Here is a 14,816-nt window from a genome sequence, read left to right on the forward strand (position 1 = left end):
ATTTTAGAAAATTTATTCGTGTCATTGAAAATGAGGTGTCAAAAAAATTAATTTAACATATGAGACAATCTCTTTATTTCTTTTTCTTTTTTTGAAGCAATTCATTACAGTCAGTTCGTTGAAGTTTTATCTACTTTTTGCGGAGTAGAGATAATTTACTGGGTAGCTCATTTATTACAAAAGAGCCGTTTCAGCCATTCATCATATCGGATGATGATCCGATTCAACAGGTGTCTTTGGTGGGGACACACTCCCCTTCCTTGGTAAAGCTAGTCACTCGATACACGCGAATACGCGAGCGCTTGTTCTCGAGATTCGAGATCATTCGAAATTTCGCGATCGCGGTCACGCGTTAGTCAGTGAAGCACACGCGTTATAGTCACGGAAATATTTATTGAAATTTTTTTTTCTATAAGACAAGGAAGCACGTTACCGCAAAAAGTGCAAAAATTAAAAGGCGTAAAGTGATGTCGCCCGTGCCATGTTTATCGAATTGTATATGATACATTATATAACCCCATCAACTCTATTAACTTTTGGCTATAATTGCAAGTATTAGTCGCAAAAATAATTGCGTGTTAATTGTATACATTTATGATTTTTTAAATTATTCTTTATAGAACTGATCGACAAACGGAACATTCCAATTTTTTTCGTCTCTGGAATTTCAAATAAAAGTATAAACTTCGGAGAGAGAAGGAGAGAAAAAAAAAAAAAAAATTTTAATAGACTATCAAGATTGTTACATGCTCTGACGGAACATCAACGAACTGAAAATATTTCCAGTGAATTATAAAGAAATAATAAATGAGAAATATGTCTTATTCTCTTTTTGATTTCAAATTTGATTATGCAATTATATAGATGATGATGACGAGCATCTACAAGTGACAACAGATGATTTTTCAATAATCGAGACATCGACAAGAATCGCCCACACAGTCGAACAATTGTTGAACACTCGAATTTCGTCATAGAGTCGATCATCGATCACTTGGGGACACGTGAACGTGGATATGCGAAAGTCTTTATAGAATAAAACTGATATCCTCTGACATTTTCCACGTGTGCAGGTTATGGCAGTGACCTGTCATTGAAAGATATGGAATATTTTGGCAAAAACTGCTGATAGTACGAAAAAAAATCTCATTTTGACTAATCAGTGATTCCGAATGATGGTCTTATGACTTTCACGCTTTTATGTCAAATGTGATGTTTGTTGCTTTATTTTGGTTAAGAAAAAATTTTGTTATCTTAACGATACGATAACAAGTATCTGTTTGATGTTATCGTATTATCCGTCTGTAAGAAGGTGAATATCAAAACAAATTTTCGAAAGATTTCACTAACAAGTAACAAAAAGCAACAACCAGAGGCATTCATTATTTTCAAATATAAGCACTCATTCTGAAACAAAAGCAAAATGCTGACCCAACGATTAAGCAACCGAAGATTGTTGGTCGATTTCCTCGCGCTGATGTTTGGCCTGGGTGCTTGGATCGGTGTAAATGGCATATATGTACAACTACCGCTTATAGTGCACACTGCACCAGAAGAGTGGAGTCTGCCTGCGCACATGGTAATGCTGGTGCAATTCGCCAATTTAGGACCCATACTTTATACTTTGTATATAAAGTAAGTCTCTTCTGTTTTGTCTCAGAATGATTACATGACAAATCTGACACAAATATCTATTTCAGGTATACTGCTTGGGCATATGATAAATATATTATTTATGCGCTATTGAGCGCAGGAACATGCGCCTGTATCGCATTGAGTTGGCTATACAATCATACATCAGTTGTGTTTGGTAAAGAACATTCGACCGCCCTTCTGTCACTGATGTTTGTGACTGCCCTCGTTGGATGTACAAGCTCTGTACTCTTCATGCCATACATGAGGAATTACCGTGAGATTTATTTGGTATCTTATCTGGTCGGAGAAGGACTGAGCGGGTTTGTACCGAGCACAGTTGCTCTAATTCAAGGTGTTGGTAGCAATCAAGTGTGCATCAATATTACTAAACCAGGATCGACCAATCTAGAGTTCATTCCCAAATCAGATCCGAGATTCTCTACTCAGATATTTTTCATCTTTATCGGTACTTTATTATGTTTGAGTTTTCTGTCATTCTTAGGCTTAAATCTTTTGCCTATGGCACTTGGAGAAAGAGTCAAGCTTCCAAATAGTATGGAAATGTTACCAACTGATACAACAGCACCACCTAGTTACAAAACTAATTCCGGTTGGAAAATGCCCAAACATACATACTATTATTTATTAATCATGATGGCCATAGTCTGCTTTCTCGGCAATGGTACTTTACCAAGTATACAGTCGTATTCCTGTCTACCATATGGCAGTATCGCATATCATTTAACAGTCACGTTAGCTTCCATAGCTGGTCCATTGGCTATGTCTTTAGGTTTCTTTATTGAAACACCTGCAATTAAACTCCTTAATATCCTTACGGCAATTATTTTAATACTTTCAGGCATCGTTTTATACTTGGCGACGAAATCACCTTATCCTCCCTTCCAACATTCGTGGGTGGGTGAATTTATGGTAGTCGTTTTGTGGATAACTCTTTGCGGTTTAATAGGTTTTGTAAAGATGGGCATTACAACTTTGTATCGGCCCGATCCTGGAAGAGGTCTTTATTACACTGGTGTCGCGACACAAATCGGATCTCTGTTAGGTGCGATCACCACATTCGGTTTGGTTAATTATGCAAAAGTATTTCAGTCTTATTCTCCTTGCGCATATCTTATGGAAGATTAATGTAGCCTGTACTTAGTCTTATTAATTATTTGCACAGATAATGGTGATAAAAAACAGATTATTTTATAATACTTTTTTTAGTTCTATAATCAAAAATGTTTATGCATATTGAGAGATATATTATTCAATAGTTACTATATTTACTAACTTTTTAGAATTAATTTTCTATAAACATAGGGATCAAATTTTTTGTTAATGAATTTTACAATTTTAATCTCCATATATTTATACACAAGTTATTGTGATCTTTTATTATTAATTGTTGTATAATTGAACAGATGTAAAACGCATATTATATATGCAGCAAAAATGACTTGGATGATGTACATAAAATTCAGTAAAAAGAGCATTAAACAATTATTTTTATGAAAATAAAAATATGTCACGAAACAATATTATATTTTTATATTAATATTTTAAAATTATATAAATTTTACTATTTTAAAATGCATAAGAATATTGAATTATATTTGTGTAATAATTTTCTCCTTATTACGTTTGCTTTTTTCTAATTATTTATAATTTGATAGTATAAAATAGATAAAAAGAAAATTCAATGAAGCAATCTCAATTTTTTTAGAATAGATATTTAACAATAAATTAGATATTTAATATTTGAACATAGTTATGTTGAAGCTTTTTTTATAATTAGATCTGTACCAGATTATACAACATACAGTGCTTAAATTAAACTTGTGTGTAACTTGAATATGTAGTCTTTTATGATCACATAACTGATGCTCAGTTTTATCTGATAAATTTCATTGAGCAGATTAAGAACCAGATAGGCAATTTTTTTATTTCCTAACTCTTATTATATCTCCTTCTGACTCTCTGCTCTTAATAAGTTTATGCAGAGCAGAGTTGGTTATCGTTACTTATGTTTGGAAGTACATAACATGTATCTGTGATATTTTAATGCTTATTAATACATATTTGAATTTGAGCTTTCGAATATCAGTATTGAGTGGTCAATTTATTTCATTCAAAGTATGTCAATAACTATCTTTTTAATTATTAGCGGAACTATATATATATATATAAAATCAAATACCAATTATTTCCTATTGTACAGGAATAAATGAAGAGATCAGAAATATATACAATGAGAGATGATTTACAAGTTAATCATTATCTTGGACATGTCAAATGTGGCCGTGCAATCATCCATCTTCTCGTAATCTTGTTTGGTGTATCCACTTGGATCGGCGTCAATGGAATATTCATTGAACTGCCGCTACTTGTCAATATTGCTCCGGAAGGTTGGAATTTACCCGCATACATAGTAATAGTGGCGCAATCCGCGAATGTGGGTCCTGCGATATATACCTTCTTATGTAAGAAGAAATACAAGTTGAACGAATCGTTGTGCATATTATGCTTACTGTGCTTACAAATTCTCGCAATGGGATTACTGATATTCTTTTATGATAAAACAACTGTCATCAATGGTGAAAAACATAGCCTGATTTTACTTGTCTCGGTATTCTTTAACGCTCTGGTCGGTTGTTTCAGCTCTGTACTGTTCATGCCTTATCTTCGTGACTTCGATGATATTTATATCGTGTCCTACTTCATTGGGGAAGGTTTGAGCGGTGTACTGCCAAGTATAGTAGTATTGATACAAGGTGTAGGAGAATGCTTAGAATACAATACAACAGAAATAATTTCTCTTAATGCATCCCATGTAAAGTTTCCAGGACAATATTACTTCCTATGTTTGACTTTTGTACTTGTTTTGTCGCTTGTCGCATTTATCATTTTACGATATTCTCGGTTTGTACAAAGCAGGAAGAACTTTCATGATCCTAACTTTTTTACACAAACTAAAGTACAATTAGTAGATTATAAGCGACATAACGAGTTTGATAGTAGCACTAATGTCTGGTACATTGATCAGATATTACCAAGAAAAGAAAGCGAAAAAGCAAATTGTTTTACATTAAAAAAAGCAAATAATTTATACGTACTCAAGAAAATTTATTTATACATCTTAATTGGAATTTGTTGCTTCTTTAGTAATGGATTTCTCCCAAGTATCCAATCTTACTCGTGTCTACCATATGGCCATCTTGCTTATCAGTTATCCATCACTTGTGCCCAATTCGTCAACCCACTTGCATGTTTCTTGACATTCTGGATCAAGGTATCAAATATAAAGAATATCAATTATCTATCTCTGATATGCTTAATCGTTGGATGCTATGTTATATGCATAGCTTTATTGTCTCCTGCTCCACCGTTGCGAAAAACGACAATCGGTGTAGGATTAATTGTTTTGTTCTGGATCATCCTATCGGGAGTCATATCGTATTTAAAGCTCATAATCGTGTCTCTCCTGAAACATATATCTTCTTCAAATAAGGCACTTTTCAATATAGGCATAGTTATGCAAGCGGGCTCGGCGAGCGGTGCAATTATTTCGTTTGTTTTAATCAATTTTACCAGTATTTTCAAGATGTATGAATCCTGTTCTGTTTAAAGAGAATTACCAAAAAGCTCTGTATAATAATGCAAGTAATTTTGATATGTGAATTAAAATGCAATAATAAAAATAAAAGACTATAGCATTTAAAAAAAAAAATTAAATGTTTTCATAAGGATACCAATACAGATAAAGATAATGTATTTTTATTTTTAAATAGCCTGAAAAAAACGTATCTGTGAATGAAAAACGATATGAAAAATGTTTTATATAAATAATGTCAGTATGATGTAATATGTATATGTTTTTCATATTAAATTTTTTTTAATAAAGTATTTAAAATGGTTTATCCAATTAAAATAATGAGAAACTAAGTTTCTATTATAAAAGATTTTCATATATATATATATATATATATATATATATATATATATATATGTATGTATGTATGTATGTATGTATGTATATGTATGTATGTATGTATATGTATGTATGTATGTATATGTATGTATGTATGTATTAGTATATAATATATATGCACATTTGCAACTACTTTTGAAGTATGCAGGCATACATATATATATATTTAACAAATAAATATTAATATTAATAAATAAAATATTCAACGAAATATATATTTTAATAACGAAAGTATATTTAATTTTTATATAGAATTGTATCTTCATAAACAGATGGATATTGTTGCTTATTGTTAACGATAAATAATTATATATATCACATATATATATATATATATATATATATATATATATATACACATATAGTATATATTGTCATATAATTACAATAAAATACGCAAAAATATTGTTGAAAAAATTTACAATCAGATGTAGATATTTTATTAATATAAATTGCAATAAAAAAAATTCCTAATATATTTTTATTGTTATATAAATATAAATATAAGATAATTATACAATTTAGCGGCCTCACCTCAAATATCGATAAAATTATGCTTATTCTACGCGTTTTTGCACAAAATGAAAATATAGCAAAAGTGTCGCTCTGCCCCGCGAAGTGAGATATTAATAGTTAAAGTTGACGATTATTTAGGTTTTATAACCTAATAACAAATATTAAATATATATTAATAATATTTATTTATTCAATAAATATTATTATCTTATATATGTATACAGAGCGCCTACATCAGCAGTTTTTTGAGGAAACAACGCATTTTCATGAAAAATGTTTCATGCAAAGGTTGTAGAGCTCTATGTGGTGTATTATATATAATAATATTAGTATGATCTTAAATAGCACCGCCCAGTAAACACAAAGTAACAGTAACATAACATTAATGTTATAATTTCCCACTCAACAATATGATTGTTACATACAAGGCATGTTATATTGCAGTTACATTGTTGAGTGGGAAATTATAATATTGATATTATATTACTTTTGCTTTGTGTTTACTGGGCGTCAAGATCATATAAAAATCACTTTGATTTTTTTAAATGGAACCCCCTATTTTTCATTACATATTCTTGTAACTTATCTCGAGAGCTTTCCAAAATATTATAATAAAGTATTTTTTCATTAAGTACTTTTTGAGTTATTTTATATTTTAATCTGACATATTTTGATAATCTTACTGTAATACTTTTATGTACAGAATAATGAGATAAATCAATTAAGGAGCAATCGTTTTATGTTATATTATGTTTGAATATTCTCGCCATTGGTTTCTGAGTCATATAATTCCGATAAGCGGTCGATAGATGACGACGACGTCGCTTGAGAAATGATTAATTTGTTAATTTTCAATAAAAAAAATGCAATAAATCATGAAAATAATGATGGAGCAATTAAGGAATAATCGTTTTATGCTGAATATAGTTGCAGAAAACTACTGAAAATATGTTTTTGAATGAAAAATTGATAAATTTTACGTTTTTTTTGTAAATATTTTAAAAATTATTAATTTTAAAAGGGGAGCAATTGTGGATTCTGACGGAGCAATTAAGGAGCAATCGTTTGAGCTATTAATTATTAAAAAATATGAATTTCTAGCGCCAACTTATTTCCGGTCATTTCATTCGTTTCATGATGAATTAGCCTGGACTGGCACCAGAGGCAAAGTCTGTTGATAAAATCAAAAGAATTTAGGCTGGACTCGAAACAGGGGCAAAGTCTCTTTGTAAAATCAACGGAGTTTAGTCCAGATTCAAACCAGGAGCAAAATGAGTCGGTAAGGGGCAAAATGTATTGCACGGAAATGTCGGTTTCGTCTTCATTCGGGCCTTTGGCTATCTGTATGTCTGTCTGTCTATTAATCTGTGCCATAAGCACTGAATTATATATACCATACTGGAACGCGCACGGCTATGCTCCCACCATTACTACCGCGGCCACTAAAGGATAGCTGCAGCTTTTCGGAGCCGTCTTTTTTTTACCGTGAACTACCATGACTGAAAACATCGTCCTGTCACGTAATCACACCAAATCACACGCGATCTTTAATACCATGCAAATATTTATTTCTATGCTAGATGGTTGAAAACGTTAAGAAGCAGAGAATTAAAATAAATATGAAAAATAGTAAAGTGTATTTTAAAAAACTGCACATGAAACTGTGATAACGGTTTTAGAACGGATAGTACATCTGGTCACATGGTCGACGTAGTTAGATAGGCAAGAACAGATCTGAGAAGCGACAACTCTCGCAGTCCCACATTTCTGGCCGCCAATCAGCAGAGCCATGCGCGTTCCAGTATGGTATATAGTTCAGTGGCCATAAGTATATAGTTAAAGTCATACACAAATACATAGGGTGCGTTCGAGAATATGCTTTTAGCACTATGAGCGTTCTCTATTCTTGTTCAACTTTTAGTAAATAACAAAAATAAAATGATGCTTTTAGCGCGTAAGGGGGTTTCCCGAACGCAATCACAGTGATGTATTTACAGCTGTTGACAGTTGACAGCTGTATATAAGTGCATACAGAGTTCGCGTCGACACTCGTTTGATTACACGAATCGACGATAAACATCAAAAGTATTTAAATACAACGATTATTCCTTCTTTGTTGACTTCTCACGTTATTTTCGAATAGATCGAATGAGGATATTTAGAATCGCACGGAACGAGGAAAAATGGATGATGGGAATGCAAGTTGTGCATACGACAGCGAGAAAGATACACAAGTGTCATTGTTGGATCTCCCGGTCGAGGTTCGTACGGAATGCCAGTTTTATTTCTCTCACACACGTACACATATGCGCGAAATTGTTTCCGCTGTCATTTATTATCTTTGTTATCATTTTGTTTTGTTAGTTGCTTGTCGATGCAGTAAAGTTATAAGTAAAGTATTAAATAAACAATGTGTGAATGCCTTATTTTCCTCTCTCTCTCTCTCTCTCTCTCTCTCTCTCTCTCTCTCTCTCTCTCTCTCTCTCTCTCTCTCTCTCTCTCAAGTTTTCTTTTATTTTATGTGTGTGTGTGTATGTATTGTTTGTTTAATTAGACCGAACTAATTCATTCACATTATTTAATTTATTTATGCTGCGTTTCAGATATTCCTGCATATATGTTCCTTCTTAAAAGCGTCAACATTAGTGCACAGTTTGAGCCTAGTATGTAGACAATTCTATCTGATTTTAAAAGATGATTCATTATGGAAAGCGCGAATTAATCATATATGGCCAGATACTAGTTACCCGCTTTTGCGTCCTGGTTAGCTCAAATTGATAGTACCTTATTACTTTACGTAAATACTCATTTAGTAAATAAATATCAAACATTGTTTATATTAACATTTTATATTAGTTTTATATTAAAAGTGGCATATATATAATTAACATAATTTTAGCAAAGCCTGACAAACTATTTTGGAAATTATCATGTGTTGCGATTGAAAAACAAAGAGCTCTATGGAAGGAATGCTCTATGCAGAAAATAGCTTCACGTCCACAGGGCAGCACAGTAGATGCTCTACTACTGATGCATGTAAGTATATTATTTAAGCATTTTTCGACATTTCTCTTTATAAAAACTGATATATAATATGACCCTAATATACAGGACGGCACTGCTTATATTGCTGGTGCGAGAGATCGCAGTCTGATTTACATGAAGTATGGACCCCTGGCTCACAGTACCTGTAATATAAGATCTGCGCATAATGGATGGATTTGGGATCTGACAACAATAGATAATACTATCTATAGTTGTAGTTGGGATCAGAGCGTTAAATCATGGATGCTTACTAATATTGGTCTTGTGCAACAGAAAACTTACAAAATGTACACAATAACGAAATTTTTTTTTTCCGATCTTTTCATGATAGAACGACTGAGCGAGCAGAATAATTTCTATTTCTATAAGAAATTTTTATTAAATTTGTATTAAAATAATTTGTATTAAATTTATTCAAATATAAATATTGCAATTGATAAAGAACTCGGACATAATGCAGTTCTAAAGTTTATTTGCTCCATTAATTGATGTTGCCTATTATTATTTTGCGCAAATAATTTTAATAAGAACTAATAAAAAAAAACTTTCAGGAGTGTGTCGGGTGCACTGCTGTGCGTGTCGTCGTGTCCAGAACAGAGTCTTTTTGCGACTGGTTCGTATATGAGAACCGTATTCGTCTTCGATTCGAGATCGGGAGAAAAGCCGATCAGACAATATCGATCGCACGGAGGAGCTGTTATTAAACTGGCAATGAATTCCGAATACATCTTATCTGCTAGCGAGGATAAGACGGTGTCTATTTGGGATCAAAGAGCTGGACGAACCATGAAATATATCACAGTAATATTACTTATATATTTCAACAAAGAAAAAAGAAAGTATATGTGATATTGTAGATATTTTGTAGATTCCAGGCGAAGCGTTTCCCATGTGCATGAACATGCAACAAGATTGTGTTTGTATCGGGGACAGCATCGCCAAACTGCATGTTTTAAATCCGAAAAATGACTTTGAACTAGTAAAATCTTACTCTACTGAACATACAAAAGGGATAACGGGGGTGCATTTGACGCGCGGAAATCTGATAACGAGTTCCACAGACGGCACTGTTAGAATTTTGAGTCCTACGGATCCACCGAAATCCATGGCTACTTTATGTTCATCTTTTGGAGCAATTGCAAGAGTAAGTACACATGTTATACAAAAAGTATTATATATCAAGACGAAAAGTCATTATAATAAACGCCTTTGCATCAAATATGAGATAAAACTTGAAAACAAATTTTTATTTATATTACATTTTATGTGTAATCAGATTTTATCATTATATCTATAAAATATTAGCAAATTTTTTTCTGAAACTTTTTATAATGTATCTAGTTTATAATATCTGATATTGCAGCTGATATTATGATAAAAATATATTTTTTATGCTTTTCATTTTATAGATGGATTACCAAAACGGTATTCTCGCAATATCTGGCAGCGAAATCATAGTATATCGACCGATGTGTTCAATAAAAGATTAAAAAATTAAATAAAAAGGCTCTAATATAAGATAATATGAATAATATAGAAACAGGTGAATAAGAGCCAGACGCAGAAATAAACACACAGACAGAGGTGTTATGTAATTGTAGAAATAATCAAGTAGATTCGATTTGAACGTTTCGTTCTCAGTTCAGACCATCTTCAGCAACTAATACAGAGAGAAAAAAAAGAAAACAAAAATTATGCAACAATTGACACGAGTACAGTCAATTAACATCAATAAACATAAGATGTCGAAGTAAATACGTACATAATAAAAAAAGACAGAGATGTACTCTCAAAAACTCAACTGCCCTTATGATCCTCGAAGGAGGATATACATGGCGAGTTTCTCATCGGTTCCGGCCGTTGTGAAAACAAGAAACATTGACAAATCTGTCGTATTGTTGATTACGGCATCGAGTTAATGAAAAATTAAAAAAAAAAAACATGTTATAAAAAAGCCGGAAAGTTGAAAAACTTCCAGCAAGTTGTGAGATGAAAAAGAGACTCACCGAAACCTTCGAAAAGATAAAAGAGAACAGAAAATAACTGTCACACTGTTACATTGTTCGATTAAAACTAACGAGTAACAATGATCAATATCAAGATTTAAAAATAAGGATATACGTATTATAGCGGACTAATGACGTCAGTCATTGCGGGAATTTAAAGCTTAGGCATATTCTCTAATATCTAAAAAGTTTACATTAACACCATGTATCGATATTAGAAAACATGCCAAGTTTTAAACTCCCGCGATGACTGACATCATTAATCCGCTATGATATGTATACCCTTATTTTTAAACCTTGACATTGATCATTGTTATTCGTTAGTTTTAATCGAACAATTTAACAGTTTGACAGTAACTTTTCATTCTCTTCAGCCTTTTGTCTTTTCGGAGGTTTCAGTGAGTCTCTCTTTCATCTCACAGCTTGCTGGAAGTTTTTTAGGTAATTATATAGATACCAGTAGAATAAGGCCTTTTCTGAATTTTGACAAATATGATCGGATCTTTCGGTAAAATTGTTTGTTGTGATTCCAATAGTGATAATCAGTCGGAGGAATTCGTCCCCCATCACCTCCACCCCCAAAAAAACTAAAAACCCCCAAAATTACCGAAACTTAGGTAATTATGTATTATAAAGTCCATCCCGCAACCCAAACCAAATTTTAGTTTTAGATCAGAAATAAGTTTGGGTTATATCTTTCGGAAGTGAAGCCCACCCATAGGTGAGGGGGGGGGGGGGGGTCGGAACCCACTGCTTCCACGCATACACTTTTCCATTCATATAACAATTGTGAGGTGGACCTCGCTTTGCTTTGCAAAGTATATGTATGGGTTCCGTCTCCCCGACGGGGGGCTCCATTTCCGGAAGATATAACCTAACCCAAACCTATTTCTGATTTAAAACTATAATTTGGTTTGGGTTGTGGGCCTCGCTTGCTTTGATAATTTTGGGAGTTTTTCGATTTTTTAGGGGGATGAAGGTGATGCGGGCGGACTCCCCTGACTGATTATCACTGTTGAAGTCACAACAAAGAGTTATCGAAAGATCCGATCATATTTATTAAAATTCAGAATAGGCCTAATTCTACACAATTATCGTTTTTTAACTCTCCGGCTTTTTTTGTAGTGTGTTTTTAAAAAAATTTTTCATTAACTCGATGTCGTAATCAACAATACGACCGATTCGTCAATGTTTCTTGTTCTCACAACGGCCGGAATCGATGGACTTGCCATGTATATTCTCCTCCGAGGGTCATAAGGGCAGTTGAATTTTTAAGAGTACATCTCTATCCATTTTTATCATGTACGTATTTACTTCGACATCTTATGTTTATTTGTGTTAATTAACTATACTTGTGTTAATTGTTGCATCATTTTTGTTTCCTTTCTTTTTCTCTCTGTATTAGTTGCTGAAGATAGTCTGAACTGAGATCGAAACGTTCAAATCGAATCTATTTGATTAAATTATTTCTAATTAAATAATTGGCTCTTATTTGCCTGTTTCTATATTATTCAAAATAAAAGATTAATTAATGGATAATTTCTATATGCATTTTATAATTGTTATATAGATATATTGCTTTAATATATATATTTCTAATTTTTTCAATAAGACTATTATATATAAAATACGCGTGTGATTCCATAATATAATATATAAAGTTATATAGAGACACATTAATTATATCTTGTTTTTATTATTGTGTTGCGTGCGCTCCTTGTGTTTCGTTTCTGCGTGACATCTATGGCGATTATGCGATTTTTGGCGATCGTTTGATACATGAAATAGGGTTGTTATTGGTAGGGGTGGAGCTTATTCTGGTATATGTATCAGCAACTATTTCACTAAAACATACTGGTTCTTTTCTATACGCGCTAAAGATAATTTACTGTTATATAGAGACATGCTTCAAAGCATATTAAATACTCAAAATAAATTTGAGTAATTACAAATTGATATGTAAAAAACATGGTATTATATTTGGCGCATATTTGCAACTTACCAGTAACTAACAACATATACCCTGTTTCACTGCTTGGTATAGCGTGGTATCAATTAGATAGATATCAAAATGGCTAGCCACGCCTCTACTAATATATAAATTACTAACCACGCGAAAACATTCTCGTACAGATTGGTACATGTACCAAACGATCGCCAAATATCGCTTTTGATAATTGATGTATCTGTCTCTGGGAGATCTCTCTTACCCATTTAGCACGTTGCTAAGAGGGTTGTTGATAAACAAGAACGGATCCTTACCCAGATAGCACAAGGATGTCCTTAGGACGTCCAAAGGGCATCCAGGACATACATGTAGGATATCCTCAGGATATCCTATTGTAATCCTCAGATCTCCTCTGGATGTCCTGAGGAAGAGTAAATGATAGCCGTATATTAACCTCTGGAGAATCCAGGAAGATCCTGTGGAACATCCTAAGGATTTTTATAGGATATGTTAGGGATATTTTTCGTATGTTTCAAGGAGCAAATTTTAAAATTTAAATATAAATTAAAATTATGTTTTGTTATTTACTGCCAATATTAAAAATCTAATATTAAAAATAGTTCACCGTTCTTTAATATTTGAGGCTTTCGTGATATATGAAAATGTGCGCATCAAATTCAATTATTAATATTAAACGAAATTAACGTTAACAATTAATTGCACATCTATATGTCCTCTGGAAATCCAAAAGACATCCAATATAATAGACAGGGCAGATATATCCTACAGACATCCAGGGGTTATCCAATGGACATTTATAGGACATTAATACTTATTATAATACTTAAGATTTTTAAATTATATAAAATAGCCGACACAACTAAAAATAATTATGTATGCATATTAAACTTTTATAAATATATTTATAATAATATCTTAAAACATCCTACAAATGTCCTGAACCGTCCTGGACATATTCAGGATGATCCTGAGGATGTTTTGTGCTGTCTGGGTCGAAAGTCTCAAAGTGTATTATTATCGCTTTTTCGCGATGCTGATTGGCTCTTTCATTGCGCTTACTTTATGAACGGCTGTCATTGCATATTTTGACAGTTATTTTGTATATACATCGTTAAAAATATTTAATGAAAAAGAACAAATAACACGCGCGAAGCGCGCGTCGTATTGTTCTAGTTTTGTAAAAAAGAGAGTTTTACGAACGTCGTCTTGCCGTGCGGACTTGTTTTTTCGACGGCTACAATTATTATTATATCTCTTATCAATATTCTGTTCTGTTCATCATAGTTATTAAAGTTTCATAGTACCTTCCTTAAAAATGTCTCATTATTTTCGGCGCGACTGTTTGTGTGAGAGTGACGATGCAAGATCTATCGATATCAATTCGCGCACGCAACATTATTATCTTTCTGCTGTATTATATTATTTCGTTTAATGTTGTTATTTGTTTGCAAACTTTATGAAAAAATTACTTTGATGCAATTTTTTTTCTCTGCTTGATATCAGACAAACCATTTATAAGATTTAGAAATACAAGTTTTTCAAATAATAAATATTTCTATCCTTATCTATAAAAACTCATATTTCTATGGCATTACCGCGTTTTCGATATCGTATTCGACGATCGTTGCATGACTTTTTAAATTTGAACTTGTCC

General features: G+C 32.4%; 3 protein-coding genes across 5 annotated transcripts; all 3 read left to right on the forward strand.

Annotated features, from left to right (window-relative positions):
- The first annotated feature begins 237 nt into the window (after positions 1–237).
- LOC138945096 (solute carrier family 52, riboflavin transporter, member 3-A) lies at positions 238–3,129 on the forward strand. Of its 2 annotated transcripts, XM_070316321.1 has the most exons (3): positions 238–548; positions 621–1,635; positions 1,701–3,127. In XM_070316321.1, exons 2-3 carry the CDS (start codon positions 1,424–1,426, stop codon positions 2,779–2,781), a joined length of 1,293 nt encoding a protein of 430 aa, XP_070172422.1. In that variant the 5' UTR covers positions 238–548; positions 621–1,423; the 3' UTR covers positions 2,782–3,127. The 2 variants fall into 2 exon arrangements, with proteins under 2 accessions (XP_070172422.1, XP_070172423.1); XM_070316322.1 differs by lacking the exon at positions 238–548 and having other exon boundaries at positions 1,413–1,635; positions 1,701–3,129.
- Positions 3,130–3,397: 268 nt separating this feature from the next.
- Positions 3,398–5,554, forward strand: LOC138945097 (solute carrier family 52, riboflavin transporter, member 3-A). Its single transcript, XM_070316323.1, has one exon. The coding sequence runs from the start codon at positions 3,863–3,865 to the stop codon at positions 5,261–5,263; it is 1,401 nt and encodes a 466-aa protein (XP_070172424.1). The 5' UTR covers positions 3,398–3,862; the 3' UTR covers positions 5,264–5,554.
- A 1,787-nt stretch (positions 5,555–7,341) lies between these two features.
- Positions 7,342–14,682, forward strand: LOC138931926 (F-box/WD repeat-containing protein 9). 2 transcript variants are annotated; one of them, XM_070293212.1, is made up of 8 exons: positions 7,342–7,421; positions 8,286–8,403; positions 8,746–8,905; positions 9,042–9,178; positions 9,254–9,474; positions 9,739–9,988; positions 10,056–10,331; positions 10,597–14,682. In XM_070293212.1, the coding sequence occupies exons 2-8, from the start codon at positions 8,326–8,328 to the stop codon at positions 10,675–10,677; spliced, it is 1,203 nt and encodes a 400-aa protein (XP_070149313.1). In that variant the 5' UTR covers positions 7,342–7,421; positions 8,286–8,325; the 3' UTR covers positions 10,678–14,682. The 2 variants fall into 2 exon arrangements, with proteins under 2 accessions (XP_070149313.1, XP_070149312.1); XM_070293211.1 differs by lacking the exon at positions 7,342–7,421 and having other exon boundaries at positions 7,981–8,403.
- The last annotated feature ends 134 nt before the right edge of the window (positions 14,683–14,816 follow it).

The sequence above is a fragment of the Polyergus mexicanus genome, unplaced genomic scaffold (genome assembly GCF_030449975.1).
Source record: "Polyergus mexicanus isolate NDT 795.1 unplaced genomic scaffold, iyPolMexi1.0 SCAF_3, whole genome shotgun sequence".
Classification (NCBI taxonomy): domain Eukaryota; kingdom Metazoa; phylum Arthropoda; class Insecta; order Hymenoptera; family Formicidae; genus Polyergus; species Polyergus mexicanus.